Source organism: Aythya fuligula, chromosome 1, assembly GCF_009819795.1.
Source record: "Aythya fuligula isolate bAytFul2 chromosome 1, bAytFul2.pri, whole genome shotgun sequence".
Classification (NCBI taxonomy): domain Eukaryota; kingdom Metazoa; phylum Chordata; class Aves; order Anseriformes; family Anatidae; genus Aythya; species Aythya fuligula.
The window spans coordinates 188491913-188511599 of record NC_045559.1 but is presented as its reverse complement, the minus strand read 5'-3'; the positions used below and the strand labels follow the sequence as shown (position 1 = coordinate 188511599).

The 19687-nt window shown below is 42.2% G+C and overlaps 1 protein-coding gene across 1 annotated transcript; it reads right to left on the bottom strand.

Annotated features, from left to right (window-relative positions):
* Positions 1-17816: 17816 nt before the first annotated feature.
* LOC116500673 (gap junction beta-6 protein-like) lies at positions 17817-18952 on the bottom strand. Its single transcript, XM_032205846.1, has one exon. It carries the CDS (start codon positions 18950-18952, stop codon positions 18275-18277), a length of 678 nt encoding a protein of 225 aa, XP_032061737.1. The 3' UTR covers positions 17817-18274.
* Between the last annotated feature and the right edge of the window lie 735 nt (positions 18953-19687).

Below are 19687 nucleotides of genomic sequence, written 5' to 3'. Positions count from 1 at the left end.
CGTTCCAGATTTCTAACCTACAATAAGAGCAAGCAGAGCAATGTTAAAGCATCTCGTCTTTACAAACCCTGCGTCCCAGGCAGCCAGGGGTCTGGGAGAGCACAGGATGCTCTCACTAGTCACTGCAGGTGTGTCTACACACAATGGCAGGCAAGGCACACTCAGAACTAGAATTTCTGCTACATTTAAATCTTTGAACAATGCCATTTCTTTGTTTCTTCCACCTGAGATGCCTCTAGCTGTTCTTGCCTATTTTTAGAAAGGAACAGATGGAAATTAGTTCAATTAATTAGAATATTCTTACTCGTAAAGTGACTGCACTTGTATCACAGTGTGATACAAAGTTTGGCTAACAATCTCTTTTTGTTATCAGGATTTATTTATTACAGCATTCAGGGGACTAGTAATGTCTCAGGTCTCTGCTATTTTAACCCTATACAAACAGACAATTATTCAAAAACTATCAAAGTACAGTTTAATTCTATGACCATACCATCAACACTAATGTCCTCCAAGCTTACTCATGTTTGAGTCTGTTTATTTCTGGAAAGAGAATTATTGGAGTATCTAAAAATATTGGGGAAAATGACAAATTCTGAGAGGAACAGTGGAAAGGTTTCTATAATGTTTTCCCTAATGTCCTGCCACTTGTGGTTAATGTACTGCAAAGTCAATAAAATTATTTCTAAAAAAAAACCACCACAGCTCAGGGCACTTCGGCAATTGTGCACAGAGAAATAAAACGACATTTTCTTACTTGTGTGAGAAACTGGCATATATTATCGGTGGCTTCCAATAATTCATATATGATGGGCTTCCCATGTTCAGTTCTAGGCAGTGACACAATTCTGATTTGGAAAGGCTTAAAGATTTTATTTTATTTTATTTTAATTTAATTAGATTCCTTGTCAGCTGTCTTCAACTGAGAAACAAGCTATAATTTGCTAGCATCACTTCTGTTATCCCTGGCTTGTTTTCAGTTGGAACATGCTGGAATATACATAAGAAGTACATTTCATTCTCCTAAGAAACACACTTCTACCTTTTAGATGTCAACCTTCAAATGAAAACAAACCACAAAACTTTACTTTCATCTGTCTTCAATATTTTCAGGAATAATTAATTGTAATTACAAATCAGATGCAACAATCAACATGCAAGAAAAATCACTATAAAAAACTTATCCTGCTATCCCTCCTTTAAAAATTTTAGCTTACTTTTATTGGTATAACTGAATTGCACTTTGCTCTTTTTAGCTTTTTACTTATCTTTTTTTTTGTCTAGATACCTGCATGTGTTACAATTCCCAAAAAGAGTTCATCATTACATGTAGGAAATTACCAGTGAGAAAACTGATCATTTTTGGTATTTAATTTATTGTGATTTCCAGCAACAGTGTTGCTGAATTTCAAGAGGAAGCATTTCCAAAGTCAGTACTGAACTCCTTTGAAGCTCTCAGTTAAGGTAGTCATTTTGTTAATTTTCTATACTGTTCTTTTTGTATAACTTGATTTTACAACGAGGAACTGAGGTACCTGTAATTGCAGAGCAGTATTCTTCCACGCAAAAAGCAACATTTTTGGAAAACCTGGAATGCTAATACACTTTTTATCTTCAGAAAGTTAATTCAGCATAAACTTCCCTAACAATAGCTTTTGATATCCTACAAAAACTCATTGCTTTTAATGTTATAGAATTCCTTTTCCACCACAGCATGATAAATTGTAAATTATGGTATTAATATACTGATTCTGAAACACTGATTTTGTGCAGGAATGCTTCTGGTCCCCAAACAATTTTTAATCTTTCTTTTTTTTTTGGAAGTATATTCAAAGTGTTTCTAAAGAATGTATTTTTCTCCCTCAAAATATTAACCCAAGGCTGCATAAACTTTGTTAGGATATTCTATTTCTTTAACACTAATTTAGTATCCTTATATGATTTTTATGTTTTATCCTCAATCTAAAGTTTATCATTTTAGTTCTATCTTAGTGTTGTTCAGCAATTTTCTTATTTTGACTGCAAAAGTTGTTGTGTAGCAACAACAAAAGGAATAATGTGATATTGGATAGATTAAGGAAATTTAGCATAATACCAAATTCAGCACTTCATTTTTCTCCTATCCTTTGCATTATTCTGTGTCTATCATTTCAATTTGTCTCGCTCTTTGTTTTCTGTCCAGATAAGCGAAGTGGATGGCTCAAGTAAAAAGTAGTCAAAATTAAGTTTTGTTCTTTTGTTAGTAATATTTGTAATAGAAAGCTTCTGGTTTGGCAAAAGTTAGCACACCAAATTTTCTTTATCTTCAAAAATTTGGTCCATTTTCAGCATGGTCACCCTTGCTTCCATTGGGCTAGGCGCTGCAAACCATTCTTGACAAAAACAGATACTACTTTCCCCAAAATGAAGTCAACCTGCCATCCTAAAAAAATATAACCCCTGCAGTGTAAGGTGAACAGACAGCAATTGTCTTTTTTTTTAATATAGACACATCAATAAGTAATGTTCACTACAATTAAAGTAGGATTTTTTGTGATTTTTTTTGGAAGAATTATCTACTGACTAGTGGAAGAACAAAAATAATAGCTTGTAAAAAGCAAAGGAATCAAATTTATTCTCAGTCTTTCTCCATCCACTAATACTATTGAAGATGTTTTTTTCCCTTTTTGCTACAGGCCAGCAATGCCCAGTCTGAGATAATTCAGGATACCAAAGGTATGACACAATGATGCACTTCTCAAAGGATACGCTTAAAAGGGATTCTAATTGCTTACATTAATAAAAGATTTATATCAAAGTCTGAAAATCCATGCAGTACACAGAAAAAGTCCTTTAGAAGGGAGCGGATACTTCATAGCATCTAAACTGCACAGAGGTGAAAACCTCAGTGTTCATCTTGGTACCAACTGCAGCAATCATTGCCTTCACCACAAATCTGTATCGCCTATACCAAAATATGGGAAGGACACAATTTCCAAAGACAATGCGAAAATACTTAGTTCCAATGGCTAGAGGGTTTGAAGAAATCCAGGTCCGTTATCTCCCTTCATCATTAACAAATACTCCAGTGAGTAATTCGTAAAGCCAATGTAATGCATCCAAAAATAACACCAACCATTTTAAAGGGGTGCTTTGATATAAATAATGATTAAATGACATCAGACTAAATCCAAGAGCTCACAGACCTCATGGAATATTTGAGTAGTCACCACTGAGTTCAACAACAAAACACCTACATTTAAATTTAAACAGACACTACTCAGTATTTTAGCTGAGAACATTTCCAAGCTTGCTTTTGCTTTTTAGCTGTACAGTGCTGCTTCCAGCACTGTTGATCACGATTTCAAATACAAAGAGAGGAAATTGCTTAGCCCTAGTCTCATATATGGTTTGTGAAGGGAGACGTTCTTTCTTTCTGCGATTGGAAAAAAATACAGTTTAAAAAATGAAACATCTTTATCTGTATTTCATGAAATTATTGGGGAAATACTTGCAAAAGAATGACAGAGAATCTGTCCCAGAAAGCAACTTAATTCAATAGTATGAAAAGCTAGGATTTCATGCACCTTGGGTTTGTGTCATAAGAACTGGGAGCTGTATATTGTTTGTGTCACTTAAAAAAATCATTCTGCTGGGACAAAAACTGAAAAATAGTCTGTTCATAAAAAATGGCATGGAATTATCTTTAAAAATCAATGTTCTGCCATTGTTTACCAAGTTTAATACAAGCACAAACAGGCTTTGTGGATGTTGCATTTGTTTGTGTGTGTGACAAAGAGAATGAGCAAGACAGAGAATAAATTTTAAAAGCCATTATGTCAAATATACCCCTCTACAGGAGAGAAATAATTCTCATCTGGCATTTATAACTTGCCAGTTACTACTTCTCGTTGTGTTTCTGACCCTGTCACAGAAGATGTTTATCACTGTCACGTGTGTGAAATATGATATTTTATTTATAATTCTACTCATACATATATGTTTATATAGGCATATATATATACAGACATACACACAAATAATTACACAGCTAGGCTGCAAATACTACCAGATTATGACAGCTGGTATGTTTATGATTTTGTAATACTGATATATCTAAAAAAAGTCCTTTAGTAATTATTTGAGACCTAACAAGTCTCTGTCAGAATATGAATTCAGCCCACATTTTCTTTCATTTCTTGTGGTAGTCTGTAATAACTTGGAATTTGGGTTTTCATCTTCAAAATTATCTAGGCTTTACAAACCAGTATGAGAAAAAAAATGCTGTTAAAAGAGAACACAACTTGCCATACTTCCTTGTTTTTACACTAAAAGATCAAGTAACTATGTATCATTTTTTTTATCTCTGGCAATTCATATCCAACAAAAGTAGTAGTCACTTTGCACAAAGTTTGCAGTGGGCTGTGTCATTCCAGACAAACTGGAAGATCTGGAGGGACAGAATGAGCTACTATAATTCCCAGTGAAAATCTAATGGTATCTGGTCACGTACATATATGATACACAACAGCTGAAGTTTCATAATTTGTTTTATAAACTTATTTTGAATGAGGGCTTGAAAGATATCTTTCTTATGCTCACAGTGTAACAGTTTCAGAGGCTTCTATTATCACTTTCATTACATTTTAAACACTTGTGAGAAAAGAATCGCCTGTCTTAAACTCACTGTTACTGTGGAGCCCCTTCCTTAAATTCTAGTCAAAACTTCTTGACTTCAGTGAAAGTTTGTCCTGAGTAAAGCAAAAGTGCAAGGAGCCCAGGAGGAGAGCTACACTCCACCTGCTACACTCCTCTGTTCCCCGGCATAGCAAACCTTTGCTCAGATTCACTGCTCAGAGGAAAAAAGACAGGAACAGAAAGTAACCCCTTTTCTTCCCCAGCATACTGAAATGCCATCTAAGAGCTCTACTTTGGAATTAAAAGACAGTGACTTACCAATAAAACACTCTGAAAGGTGAGAAGAGTGTGAAGCTATGGAAGAGTGGGCACTACGGAATAGCCGTCGAGCGTGAGGGGGACAGTCCCTACATCCCGAGTGAGTGAAGCATGAATGAGACAGATCTGTCAGGTGTCCACATACGAGCAGCCACACGGATCTAAAAACTGCACAGTAAGGAGCGTCCCACCCCCTGCCCCAGATGTACAGAGGAAAGATGAGCTTTTCTGGTGGTTCAAAGATTCAAGACCCTTTTTCACCGCAGAGGAGCAGGCACCCAGAGGACAGGTTGAGGTATGATGGGACTTCAGGCACGTTACAGGAACTGCAAGGCAGACAGTGCCAGATAGCCTGTTCAAACTTCTTCAAGTGCATTTTTGTCTTATGGAAACTAATTAATTTTTCTTCTAGTTTGATTCTGAAGTGCTCTGGTGGGATTTTCCCTTTAAAGTTCCCTTAAAGGGAAACTCTAGTTGCTCTGGCTATTCAGTTCAATTCCTTCTTCACATCTACGTCAGGCTCTTACACAACTAACACACACTCAGGATTCCTAATAACACCCCAGGCTTATGTGATTTCTTCAGCAAGTCAGGGATGCACCCAAAATACCTCTAATACTCTTTTTGCCTATGGGGGAAAAAAAAATGACACAACTTTCCTTCCTGCTAACACGGGCCAACTTTTGCCTAATCGAGCTATAAACATCTTCCAAAGAGTTTTAAAGAGCATTTATGCATTTAAAATACTTTGTGTCCCTTTAGAGTCCCAAGTGAACAAGTGAGCAACTGGCATGTTTTTGGTTAATTCTCAGGCCACAGATGTGACCAGAGTGAGGCAAAAGCCTGGTCTCTGTGTGGCCCATACGGGTGAAACCCTTGATCGGTCAAGTAAATCAGAGCTGAGCACATGAAATGCCAGAAGCATCTCAGGTTATGTTTGTTAACTTTGTCATTCTGTGTGGTACAAGGGTCGAAGTAAGTCTGTCTCCGCGGTACATCTTGGATTTCATTGCTCTCCTGGTGTAAAACTGGCTTGCAACGCACACTGATGCTCAGAAGTTAGCGGGAACCCTTAGGGAAGAAACAACATCCCCTACACACACACCCTTGCCCGGCAACAGCCGTGACAATCCCTGACACACACAGAAATCCGTCTCCCCCCTCTTCCCTGCGTTTCCAGAGGTATTTTGTGAGCTCTGGACACTTCTCCCCGTTACCAGTCCCCAGCCGGCTCCTTCGGCGGCTCAGCCCGGGACCCCCCCCCCCCCCCCCCCGCCCTACTTACGCGAGGCTGTTTTAATCAGCCAAAGCCCAACTCCTTCGGGGGAGCCCGGACAGCGTCCGATCATTGCTCGTTTAACCGGGGGGGACAGTAAGCCCCCAAATTTTAGCTCGGGCTGTGGAAGAAAGCAGGGGGGGCGCCTCTCCCTACCTGCTGCCTGGCCGCGCCCTCAGCCGCCCGCCCGCGGCGGAGCCCCCGCGGCAGCAGCGGGTCCCCGTCCCTCCCTCTTCCCCCTCCCCTCGCCCGCCTCCCTCCCCAGCCTGGCCCCGGAGGCTCCGTCCTTGTCCCGGGGCCGCTCCGTGGCTGTGGCCGGTACAGCGATGCCGCCGGCGGCCACGGCTCCCGGGCAGAGGTGGAAGCAGGCAGGGCGCCGGGCCGTGAGGGGGAGCGACCGCCGCCATGTCGCGGGGCGCAGCAGCGCCTCACGGTGGTGTACCCCAGCCCGCCCGCAATGCTGCGTTAGGTATATCCGAAATGAAAATTATTCACACAGAAGGAGTTTGTTTTGTTTCTCTCAGACCAAGTCCGAACCCATAGATGGAGGTTAAGGAAGCAGAGTGCCTCCCGCGGTAAGCGAAGAGCAGGTTTGAGACCACCTGATGGAACCAAACACACACAAGTCTATGGGACCTGATGCCATGCATCCCATGGTCCTGAGGGAACTGGCTGATGGAGCTGCCAAGCCTCTCTCCATCGTGTCTGAAATGTCCTGGCAGTCAGGCAAAGTCCATGGTGACTGGAAAAAGGAAAACAGCACTTCCATTTTTGAAAAGGGTAGAAAAGAGGACCTGGGGAACTACAGACAGTTGAGCCTTGCCTCTGTGCCTGGGAAGGTCATGGAAAAGATCCTCCTGGAAGCAATGTTGAGGAACATGCAGGACAAGGAGGTGATCTGGGACAACCAGCATGGCTTCACCAAGGGCAAATCACGCCAGACCAAGCTGGTGGCCTTCTACAATGGAGTGACTGCATCAGTTGGCTAGGGAAGACCAACCAATGTCATCTACCTGGACTTCTCTAAGGCCTCTGACATGGTTCCACATGATATCCTGATCTCCAAATTGGAGACATATGGATTTGATGGGTGGACCTTTCTGTGGACAAGGAGTTGGACTGAAGGTTGTACACAAAGAGAGTGGTGGTCAATAGCTCTATGTCCAAGTGGAGGCTGGTGATGAGTGGTGTCCCTCAGGGGTCTGTCCTGGGACTGGCACTGTTTAATATCTTTATCAATGATATAGACGATGGGATTGAGTGCACCCTCAGCACCCTTGCAGATGACACCAAGCTGAGTGGTGCGGTTGATGCCAAAGAAGGAAGAGAGGCCATCCGAAGGGACCTGGACAGTCTGGAGAAGTAGGCCAACGTGAACCACATGAGGTTCAACAAGTCCAAGTGCAAGGTGCTGCACCTGGGCTGGGGCAATCCCAGACAGGAGCACAGACTGGGAGAAGAACTCATTGAGAGCAGCCCTGCAGAGAAGGACTTGGGGGTTCTGCTGTGTAAAAAGCCCAACACGAGCCAGCAGTGTGTGCCTGCAGCCCAGAAGGCCAACTTCATCCTGGGCTGCACCAACAGAGGGGTGGGCAGCAGGTGGAGGGAGGGGATTGTGCCCCTCTGCTCTGCCCTGGTGAGGCCCCACCTGGAGTGCTGCGTCCAGGGCTGGGCCCCCCATCACGAGAAGGATGTGGGGCTGTTAGAGCCAGCCCAGAGGAGAGCCACGAAGATGATCAAGAGGCTGGAGCACCTCTCTTGTGAAAAAAGGCCGAGAGAGCTGGGGCTGTTCAGCCTGGAGAAAAGAAGGGTCCAGGGTGACATAATTGTACCCTTTCAATACTTGAAGAGGACTATTAAAAAGATGGAGAGTGACTCTTTGCTCAATCAGATAATGACAGAACAAGGGGAAATGGTTTTAAACTAAAAGAGGGGAGATTTAGATTAGAGGTTAAGAGGAAATTCTTCAGTCAGAGGGTGGTGAGGCACTGGAACAGGTTGCCCAGAGAGGCTGTGAATGCCCCATCCCTGGAGGTGTTCAAGACCAGGTTAGATGAGGCCCTGAGCAACCTGATCTAGTGGGTGGCTTCTCTGCCTATGACAGGGGGATAGGAGTTAGATGATCTCTGAAGTCCCTTCCAACCCAAGCCATTCTATGATTTTATGATGGAGTAAGCCTTCCCGCTGCTTGTGTGCCCTGTACAAAGAGCTTCCAGCCCCACAAGCTGGGGTGCTTCACAGGCAGCAGTTATGGCCCCTGTGTCAGGCTGGATCCTTTCATTGACACAATGGAAGTGACATTGCATCAGCCCCTTGCAGGATTACTAGATGCTCCTCAAGTTTTACAAATGGCAAGGCTGGCTCTTCAGGGTTTGAGCACCTGTACCTGTGATTGAGCCTATGCTAGGAAAAGAAGGCATTATGGGCAATATTTTTTAAAATGCATTTTTTTCAAATACTTCCCTCAGTCAAGGACAGCTGTCACGCCATTGTGTGCAGCCCATTTAAAGTACCTAATTTATTGCAGCTCTGTCCAGATGATGATTTAAAGGCAGCTCTTAATTTTTTTCAGCATCAGTACTCAAATATTTTGCTATCCCCTACATTTTGATCAGTCTTTTGTGTGTTCTTGACTGTTACCCTGAGAAAAGAAAACATTGGACAGAATGATTTATTCTAGCACAATGACTCTTCAGCAATAGCATATAAGTTTCTGTTCATAGCTACTCTACAGTTGTAACTCTACAGCTCTGTACTCTACAGATGTTTACAGAGAGATGTAAACTTGACCACAGCAGGTTGTTTTCGAGACTCTCTGTTGCTCTATTCAGTAAAAATAACATTTATGAAAAATTTTGAAACACTTTGAAGAGCTGAGTGTAGCACAGGACCAGTGACAAACTGAACCAGAGGATCCACATGTGCTTGTATCCTTACAACGCTTGGTTGCTACCTCTTAAATCTTTCAGCTGAAAATACTAAGGAGGATGATATACGTTGACCTAAGCACTAGTGGTGGCACTTGGGCAAATGATTATCACCAGAGATGGGTGATACATCCAAAACATGGTGCTGCCATGATTGTCAGTGTTGTAGTATCACAGTGTGGATCCTGAAGCAGTGGGGCATGGTGGCAAGGGAGGGAATCCCAGCAGCCCCTGTAGCTCCTGACATTACAGCTTCCTTCATGCAGTGAAGCCCCTGAGCTGAAAGGTTTGATTTTAGGAGGAAGAAGAGAGAGATCTCACTTCCAACCATCTGCCCGAAAGGTTTAATACTATGAAGTGCTTGGTGTTTCCATGATTGCTTTCTCAATACCTTGCAGGTGTGAAGTGGTATTTCCCACCCGCTGTATAAACTGGCCTTAACACTCTTTTGTTAGAAAAATATTCTTGATCAGGAGAGCAGTGAGGTTCTAGAGGAGCTTTTCAGTACCACCACCAAGGATTTTTAAGATAGAATTCAATACATCTTCAAATGGGGATAATTTGATGCTGTGGCTGCCAACCATGGGACTACCTATCCATGAACAATTTCCTTTCCAGGAATTCCCTTCTGGGTTCTTACAAGAAGAGTTTTGGGCTGTCAACAAACCTCTCTGGGACAGCTGTAGAAAATTCACAGGCAAGAAGGCCAAATCCCCAGGGGAAACCTGAAAGGAGCAGCTTTAAAAATAAAGGACTAATTATGTAGTGGTGAACACACAAGTATGAAAGCATGTTGAGGAGGCATGAGGGGTTATTTTTTAGTCATTTACCAGAATGTGAGGATCTGAAGCCAAATTAGGAGGGAAAGAGAAAAAATAGGACTTGTCTCCATGAGGAATTTGTTCAGAAGAAAGATATGCTTGGGTTTAAAAGTAGGTGTTAAGAAGTGTCTCTTCCCCTGGACACTCTGATAGTAGGATTGCCATGAAGGGGCCGTCCTGCCAACTTCCTCATCAGCACTTGTCTTTAAAGGTTTAGAGCATTGCCAGAGGCTTCAGTGCGTGCCAAATCCCTAAGTCCTTTTTATGTTCAAAGGCCTCTCTGCATTAACACTAGATAGCAGCATAAAACTTAAGTCCATATTTATTTTGTTACATTAAAATGCATAGTTACATAATATTCATCTTCCATCCAGGCCTCCACACAGGTGGCAACCCTGGTTCCTTTAGCAGAAAAAGTGTGATTCAAGGTGGTACTTGGCTATCAGCAGTGCTGATACTAGTTGTATCCACACAGCCTCAAAAAGAGCTATGAATGCCTTCATTTCTGCTTGTTGTGGCACCCTGCATGATATGCCAGTAAAAAGAACTTTGCTTGACATGCCACTGTGCTACAGAAGATGGCACCAAAGATACTTAAATGCTGAGAAAGGCTGCTGTTCCCTCAGGGGGCACAGTTTCAAGCAAGAAGCACCGAACATTTTCTTCTCTAGTTGTTTTCTACGTGGATGAATCAAAATACTTTGGAACCTATTAGCTATTAAATAAATTGGTAATAAAAACATTGGAGTTCTGGCTTAATCTCATATGATAGTTACTATTATTATTGTACCAATGAGTAATTAGTGTTCTGTTAGACACTACTGAGAAGCACGTTAGAGAACATATTAACAAATAAGAGCTGATGACAGGAAAAGTTATTGTGATTATTTTGTATTATAAAAATTACTTTATATTTGTAATAAGAGTTATTGTGATTTCTAGTTCGTAGGAACAGATGCTTTCTGGTCATCCTTCTAAGAGCAAAAGCTCCATGTGATGAAGAAGAGGAAAAATTACAACTGTTCAAGCCAGGTATTTGTACAGAAGAAGAATCAAAAAGAGATACAGGATGTGCATAATCTTAAAATAAATGTCACTTTTTGTCACTTGGTCATGGCAAGAAGTTTCTGTTTGTTTTCCAAACTACTGACAGAAAAGTGAGGAAATAAGAGACAAATATTGATATTTGAAATATATTAATATCTGCCATGAGCCCGTCAGGAAGCAAATTGAGCTGAAAACAGAACAAAAGGCAGAGTTCAGGCAGTTCTCTGTTGAGCTAGTGAGTTAAAACAACACCTACAAGGGCTGAGGGGGGATTGTGATGAAGCAAGGGACAAGAGGGCAGTAGGTGAGAAGCAGAGCCAGTAGAGAGCAGGGAAGGTACAGCAGCACAAGGGGGAAAAGACTTTTGCCTTTCTAGTAGCAGCCAGCTATGAAAATACAGCCAGAGGCTGTGATTTGGAATTGCATTGTGCATAGCAGCAAATACGACTTAACATATTGCCATTCCCTCCACCCCTTCCGCTCACTCCCTGCAGCTCTTCTTGCCCAACACCATGGCCTACTGCCCCACAGTCACGTCAGCAGAAGCGTTAGTTCATGTGCCCTCCCTGTAAGCCATATCAAGGAATTGGTCCAGCTAAAAATCAATGCACCAAAGCAAAACACTTGTTTCTGTATCGGCTAAAAGAGTCACCAAATGCAGTGCCAAGTGCAGCTGTACAAACAACCGTGCTGGCACGGTAAAGGTCCTGGAGCAGAGGTGCTGTGTTGGATGGGGAGGGAGAGACATGGATGGGGTTAGGGGTGAGTAGGAAGCACTGACATCAACGTTAATATCCTAAACAAGTGCTACCAGTGGATGCTTTGTAATGCCAAACCACAACCAAAGCTTCTGCACAAGGAAACTGCTCGCCTGATGTTCTTTTGCATTGTACTCAGGGTAAGAACAAATAAAATGTATTTACCAGGAATACCTTATTGACATACATCACGACTTTGTCAAGGCCTCAAACGCCGGATACCTTCCAAAGAAAGGAACAGCAAAAGGAGCGGAAAAACAAGCAGAGCTCATGTATGGGAAACTGTCTCTGCAGAGTTCAAGCTGCTGCACAATGCGATGGTCTGGTTTGAACTGAAAGAAACTGGTAACACAAAATGGCTTGCTAGCACTCTGAAACTGCTGGATGCAGACCAGGCTGCAGGGAACTCCACCTATGGATAGTCAATGGGGCAGCAGAGCTGAAAATTGGTCTGGGTTTTGGTCTTCCTCCTATCGCGAGGAATGCCTGCGTTGTGAGATATAAAACTGAGGCAGAAAGAGCTTTTTACCCACTCTGCTGAGGAGAGAAAAAAACAAAAAACAAAAAAACAAAAAACAACTATCACCAACTTCACTTATATGAATTGCAATTTTACTTGGATAAAGTTGTACATGTATGCCACCTTGTATGCTTTTGTCAAGTGGAATTTATTACGGTGCAAGAATGTGTTATTGGAATGACTAAAACCAGAAAGAAACCCTGCTGATAGAGATCACACTGGACAGACCTGTACACTGACACGTAGATTTGAATTCATATGAAAAAGATTTTTATTTAGTAGCTGAGCTTTGGCTCAGCAAAAAGCCTGTACAACTTGACTCTTCAGTTGGGGCCTAACTCTAACTCAGTGCTCAGCCCTCTTCACAGCATGCTTTCTGCAGTGAGTGACCCACCTCTCATTCCAACATAAGCCTTTTACTTCTTCCCCAGTTGCCAGCAGATATAAAGAACAGCATCCTCATCTTCCTTGCCACAATCTTTTGCATATTTGGGGAGTTCTGTGGACCTTCCTTCAGATGTTTCCAGGCTGGCCCATTTCTTTCAAGCTTTCCTCACAAATTCTGTGTTTTAGATATTTGGTTGTCTATTATTCCCAACTCCAGTTGATACACGGGCTTTTGTAACAGAAGGTGCCCCAGAATAGGATCCAGATAAGGACTTGAAGGTGCTAAGAATACTGAAAGCATTTCAGACATCATATTTTTGGCAAACCTTTCATACATACTGGTATGATATTTTTCCGAGTCAATAACATCATTGACTCGTGTTCCATTGATGGTCTACTACAAACTCCAGCTCTTCCCTTCAATAATTGTTCATTGCTTCAGAACAGTTCTCCATCCTACAATTTTGCAAGTGCTTAGTGTTTCACAACGATAGCCTTTAGTCCTTCCCAACTTCTCAAACTGCGTTGGTTATACCATTTCTCCCGGTGATAAGGATCTCATCAAATTCCAGGCCTGTCTTCCCAAGCACCTGCAGTTCCTCCCAGCTGCATAGTTTATCCCACTTGGGATAAACTCACACTTTGACAATGAATCATTAACAACTATTTTACTGCTATATACAAAAGCTTTTATCATGGCCTAGGCAGAAATCATTCCTGACAAATCCATGTTGCAATGTCTTCTATCAGATAACAGTTAGATAATGATTCAGTCAGGTTGTTCCTCGGTGTCTGGGTGCACATGTGCATGGATGTGTTTGGTTTTGTTAATTTGTGCTGGAGAGGTTGTGGCAGCTCCTTACACCGTATATTAAATGCTCAGTCCTTGGACAGGATGCAGCATCCAGGGCAGGGACATGACTAACCATAAGCAGGTATTACGAGAATGATGCAACACACAATAGGTTTGAAATCTTTACCACACAATGATTATAAAATATTTTTTCTGGCACCTGTCATTGCAATGATCTTAACAAACAATGCTTGATTAACCATCCCTGCTCCCTGTGAACACGACATAGTTATCGTCTTTATCTTTTAGTTGGGAAAACTCAGGAACAAGGGGCATAGGGGTAAGTCTGTACTAGGACTGCTATAATACTTTCAGATCAAGTGAGAGGAGTCTTAGGAGAAGAGTAATGTTGGATACTAGACAGAAAATTTTACAGTTTCCCTATCAAAAGAAGGTGCTGCAGTCTTGCTAATGGGTGGATCTCTTGGAGGAGTAATTTTTGTATTCTCTTAGAGACTGAATCTCAGTTGAAAATTATCTGCAAAGTGTTTTTAACAACATTTCACGATTCTGGCTTAAACAGATTTAAAACTGCTATTTTCTTTCACATCTGACAAGCCTGTATTACTGTAATTGCCAGGAGGACAGCAAAGATATACGCTGCCTAAGCCAGTAAGCGTGCCCAGCACAGCTTGCCCACTGAAAAATGCTGCCTGCTTCGGACCGACGTGGCTGCAGCATTTATCAGGCGGGGCACTATGAGTGACATGTTGAAATGCTGTTTGGTTTTAGGAGTGCACAGAATGCACACTGCTGTTGGAAAGCCTGAGAGCAAGGCTTTATGTGAACAGCTTCAAAGACACAATGAAAAAGCAAATAGAAAACATCATTTAAGCACAGTAATCCATCCAAAACCTGCAGTGATTCATAGCTCGGCTGTGTAAGTTCCCTGCCCGTTCACTCTAAACACATTCCCTTAAATGCTAAGTCGTGTTGGTGTGGTAGCACTCCTTTACCAGAAAGGCTGATGCAAGCATCTGGCTGCCTGGCAGGATGCTTGGAGAGGATTTTATTTTATTAGATGGATTGCTGTGGGCATAGAGCAGGTGGGTGTAAAAATAATCACTGAGTTACCGCCAGTGATTTTAAAGGGAAGAAAGTACATGTAGCTCCTGAAGTAGTTTGAAGATCATCACCATTCGTCTTAGCTAATTAAGTCTTGGATAGTTACCATTACTTTTGCTGTTGCCTTAGCTACAAACAGGTTTAGATGACTGTGTACATACTATGATAGTGAAAATCCAAGGAAAACTGGAATTAACACCAAGATTAGTGACCGCCCTGGTTATCAGGACAGGTAACCACAAAATACAGTGATATTCATTATGATTTTGTTGCCCATATGCCACCTTAGCCTAGGTTGTAGGGGAAGGAATTGTAATTAGGGAAAATGAGAAATTAATCTCCATAGGGCAGTTTTTAGTAATGTGCTCCTGGTGTTGTATATTTGTTGTTGTATATTTACTTTTTACCAAAAAAAAGCAACTTCCAACAATGCTGCTGTTTTGAACTGAACCTCCATGGTACAGCAGTGCTCATCTCTGTATGGACCCCGTCATTTGTCTTTTATGTTCTTGCTGTTGGATAGGAAATAATACGGTATTATCACAACACTGTATTAGGTATTTTTATACCCAGGAGTCAGAATGCGGACTTCTGGCTTCCTTTTAATGTAGTCTTTCACCCAGGGGAATATTTCTTTGTTTTGTTTTGTTTTCTCTAGATGGGTCAATGAGCTAATAGTGAAGTTTGCTTTGCTGCCCTTCTGACAAGCATAGTTGTAGGCTTGGTTTTAAGGTTTTGGGGTGAAAGTTTAGCCTTGTCAAAGCCAATGGAAAACCTCTGGTGATTTCAGTCAAGGTATAATTCTAGCCTGTCCCACTCCTACACTTCCCAGTTTGGACACCACATTATTTGACACTTTACATCCTTGCTGTGCTGTACTCCAGGCAGTAAGGAGTCGGCCTTCTTTACAGTCAGGACTTCAGATTTGCTGCCTGAAGTCTTCAGCACTCGTGACCTTCATTCTGCAAAGTCTAGGAGCCACATGCCAAAGGTGTAGACACTGTGTATTTCAGGAAAGAACACACACAATTCCAAAACAGCATTGTATTTTAATCGGTATCAAATCTATTTGTAGGTCATCCATGCAACGTAGCACACAGAAACAGGTGCAAAGTGTTTAGTTTCTATTATCTGAACATTTTTTTCCCTACAAAGCAGCTTTTTAGAAAAATAAAAACATAAACAGAAATCTCAGAGACAATAAACACCTCCTGCTAGAGCTATTACCCTCTGATATTGCAGTTCCAAATTGAACTCCTCTCTTGGCCACTTCCAGCCACTTTCCCAATTTCTATCTTTTTTTCCCCTTATATAAAACCTGGTTGCTAAACTGCTAGCTGAAGATACTTAACCTCATCTTGCTGGTGTTATCAGTCGTGGTGCAGCTCATTTGAAATTCCAGTTAAAGGCACACTGGGAAAAGAAATTCTCCCCCCAGTGGAGTGGTTAGGTTGATATGAGCCTTTTCCAGCTGCATACTGCTAGTACAGGAAGGATTTACACAACATACTTGATTTCTAGCACTGATCACACATGTGGCCTTCCACTAAGGGCTCATGAAGTCAGCAGGATGTAGCTGGTAGCAAAGGCAGTGTAAGTGGTTGAAAACAAGCTGTGGCAGAAGGATAAAATGCTTACAGTAGCTCGTGGCTATTAAATGTATTATTGGTGCATACGTTTTCTATTGCAGTAAACAGATTTTCCTTAGACACATTAGGCAATACATGGCACATAGAAGTAATACAGAAAACAGACACCACAAAAGTGCTTTAATCATGCTTTCAGCAGAAAATAAAAATCTTGTTGTTACAAAAGAAATGTAATACTAGAGCACCGGGAATGTAGATAGCTTGTTCTTTGTGCTCATACACAGAACAATGCAGGAACTTTACCAAGCACAAACCTTGTATGTGCCAAACTTTGTTCTTTAGAGTTGAATTAAGGATGTTTTCAGAGACCAGGTTTCCAGTTTCTCATTATTGACTTTCCATCATTTTGTTCATGCTTCCAAGGATGTTGTTCCTATTTTTTTTCCCTGCTCCCCTGTTAGAGGAAAGATTTCCATCTGCAGTCAAGCTGCAACACTGGATGCAGCACACCAGCAAGGGGAGCCTGCTTGTGCTCCACGTCCAGGGCACAGTGAGGGGTCACGAGTCTTAATTAAGGCAGCTTTGTTTATCCAACAGTGATAAACTTAAAAGTATTTGAGGAGACAGATGCAAAAAAGAGAACCTAAGATAACGCTCATTCTTTTGGGAGGAAAGCTAATTATTAAAGCTAAGGAGAAACAGGCAGCTTTCTAGAAGTGAGTTCAATGGGCGGGCACTTGGGAGGTTCGCTGCACTGCTCCATGTGCTGGTGTAGCTGCCTAGGACAGGCATAAAAGCAGAACACGTTTCAAGACTTCTCTGGAGAAAAGACTGACTCACACAGATCAAGTCAGTAAGGTACAATTCACAGCTCAGCAATGTGAACTTTAAGAAAAACACCAAATTCTCAAGATCCTCCTCATTTCTGATTGGGGCACTTTGCTATTTCAGCTCTGCAAATTGTCTGTAATTCTTGCTGAACATATGGCAAGAAGAGGAAGGGTGTTTCAGTCTCACAATGTGGAATGTCAGAGACTGGGAGTGGTTTGGTGCACTCACTCCAAAGGTACCTCAGAGTGGGAGAAGGTTTCATGAAGAAAAGTTACACAGGATGTATGAGTAATAAAGGGAAGAAAAAAAAAAAAAACAAAAAAAAAGAAAACAAAAAAAACTAATGGAAGGAGCACCAATAGGTGCACTCTACTGGGTATCATGCTATAAGTGTTGAAGCACTTCTGGAAAACAAACAGAATGAAACAATGAGGCAATTTTTCTTGATCTTTACTGAAAAAAATGTTCAAGGTACACAGCTGAAGGAGGCCTGGTCAGGTGATAAAGTGTTATCAAATAAAATCTACCGTACTGAGATTCTCCACAAAATGTTGGGGAGGCAACAGCCCTTTTCTTTCACCTGACCAAAAGAAGGAAAAATAAACTTAATTCCTCCGACTGCTGCAGCCCCTGGGAGTGGAGGGAGGAGCACTGACCACAAGCAGTTGAGTCTGGCCACCCCCAGCCACATACCAGTGGCTCCACAGTGCAGGAAAAAAACAAAAAATAATAAAAAAAAAGTGCTGGTCCCCAGCAAAGCTGATAGCATTTGCTAAGAAATTCATGTCTCTCCAGAATGCTTAGAGAGAATAGGACACATGCTATAATGATCCTGTCTGTCTTCTCCAGGATCTGGAAGTTCCTCCCAAAAAAACCCTTCCTCCCACTTTTGACCAAAACCCTTTGTTTTTGGCCTGCCTCTGAAGCTGACACTGTGTTTGTGATTCCCTGCTCTTTTGTGGGCACTAGAGTCTTCTCTGGGCTTTTCCACTCCCCCTTTTTGAGAAGTGACCATTACAGCAGGAGGCAAACTTGGAAAAGCTGCTGCCAAAAGACTTTTCTCTCTATTTGTGGATGCAAGAATACTGAATTAGCTCATAACCTTGAAACTTGCCTCAGTGTCAGCTTCCCAAGCAGGCTATCATTATAAAAATGTCCTTTCATTTTTGTCCTTTTCTTTGAGTGTGAAAATATTGCAGATTGTTTTCTGACACCTAAGAAAATTTGAGGGAAATGGGGAGCTAGGACATCCTGGAACTGGGAGATTATTTTAAAGCTGCTGTTTTCCTGGAGTGTTTCATGCAGATTTTTGCCACTAGGTAACACAACTCAGCCAGATTCAACGTCATGCAGATCCCGGACACAGCAAGCATGAAAATAGTAAAGGTGGTTTTCTCGGTGGGCCGAGACACAAAGCAGTCCACTACGTTGGGGCAGGGCCACGCATCACACTTCACCAGGCGAGGCATCTGGTACCCATCGTACATGTAGTAGAACACGTACATGAAGACCGCTTCAAAGATGATCCTGAAGAAGATGCTGCTGGTGTACGTCCACCACAGGGGACCTCGAATGTGAATCTTTTCGTTCTTCAGCTCTTCTATATCAATTTTCTCACCGTTTCTGAAGCGCCGTTTCTTCTCATGCCTGGTGTAAGCTACGTGCATGGCCACCAGCAGCGCAGGCGTGGAGACAAAGATCAGCTGCAGGGCCCAGAGTCTGATGTGAGAGATGGGAAAAAAGTGATCATAGCAAACATTTCTACACCCAGGTTGAAGGGTATTGCAGACAAAATCTTGCTGTTCATCTCCCCAGACTCTCTCTGCAGCCACGACCAGGATCATGATGCGGAAGATGAACAGGACCGTGAGCCATATCTTCCCGATGCTGGTGGAGTGTTTGTTTACACCTCCCAAAATGGCCTGCAGAGATCCCCAATCCATCTTCTCTTCTGTGTCCTTCTACCTGTAAGATGACATAAAACACCGAATAGTCACTTTTCAAGGGGCAAAGAATCATTTCCAGATCTCCTATCAACAAGAGGACTTCCTAGCACTCACTTGAGAATCGTAGTGAAATGCAAGCCACCTTCATTAATACCATCTGTACGTTCATGGATTCAAACAGCCTATTAGACTCTGTCCTTCCATATATTTACAAATATTAAGGTGTGCTTGTCCCGATTTCCTAACAAGGCATTTGGTAGGCAATAAGTCACACCTTCGAATATATTTCCTCCCTGCATCCTCTTGTGCCATCCTTCCCTTTGAGATATTTCTCCCTGTGGTTGGCTCTTGTTGCTTTGCCTTGCCACTGTGTTTCCCAAAGCAATAGAAAGTTATACCACTGCATAAGTTAACACCACATCTGGACAAAACAGGTGATTTTTATAGAATTTCTTTGCCAACGCCACAGCCCTAGAAGGCTGGGCTGTACTTGCTTTGCCTCCCAAGTAAGTAACACTTGGCCATCTCTGTCAGAAGCCCTCACTCCTCCCAGACACCTCCAGCAGGCCCCCAAGGCTGTCTGCTGCAGCTCAGACGCATCCTTTCCTCGGCAGGGCCTTCATCACTGTAAGTACAGCGTTTGATTATGTCAGTGGTGCCGAGAAACCTCAAGCCAGCTCTGTTGGGGCCATGTGCATAGATAGCACTTACCAGCAGGCACAGGAAGGCACT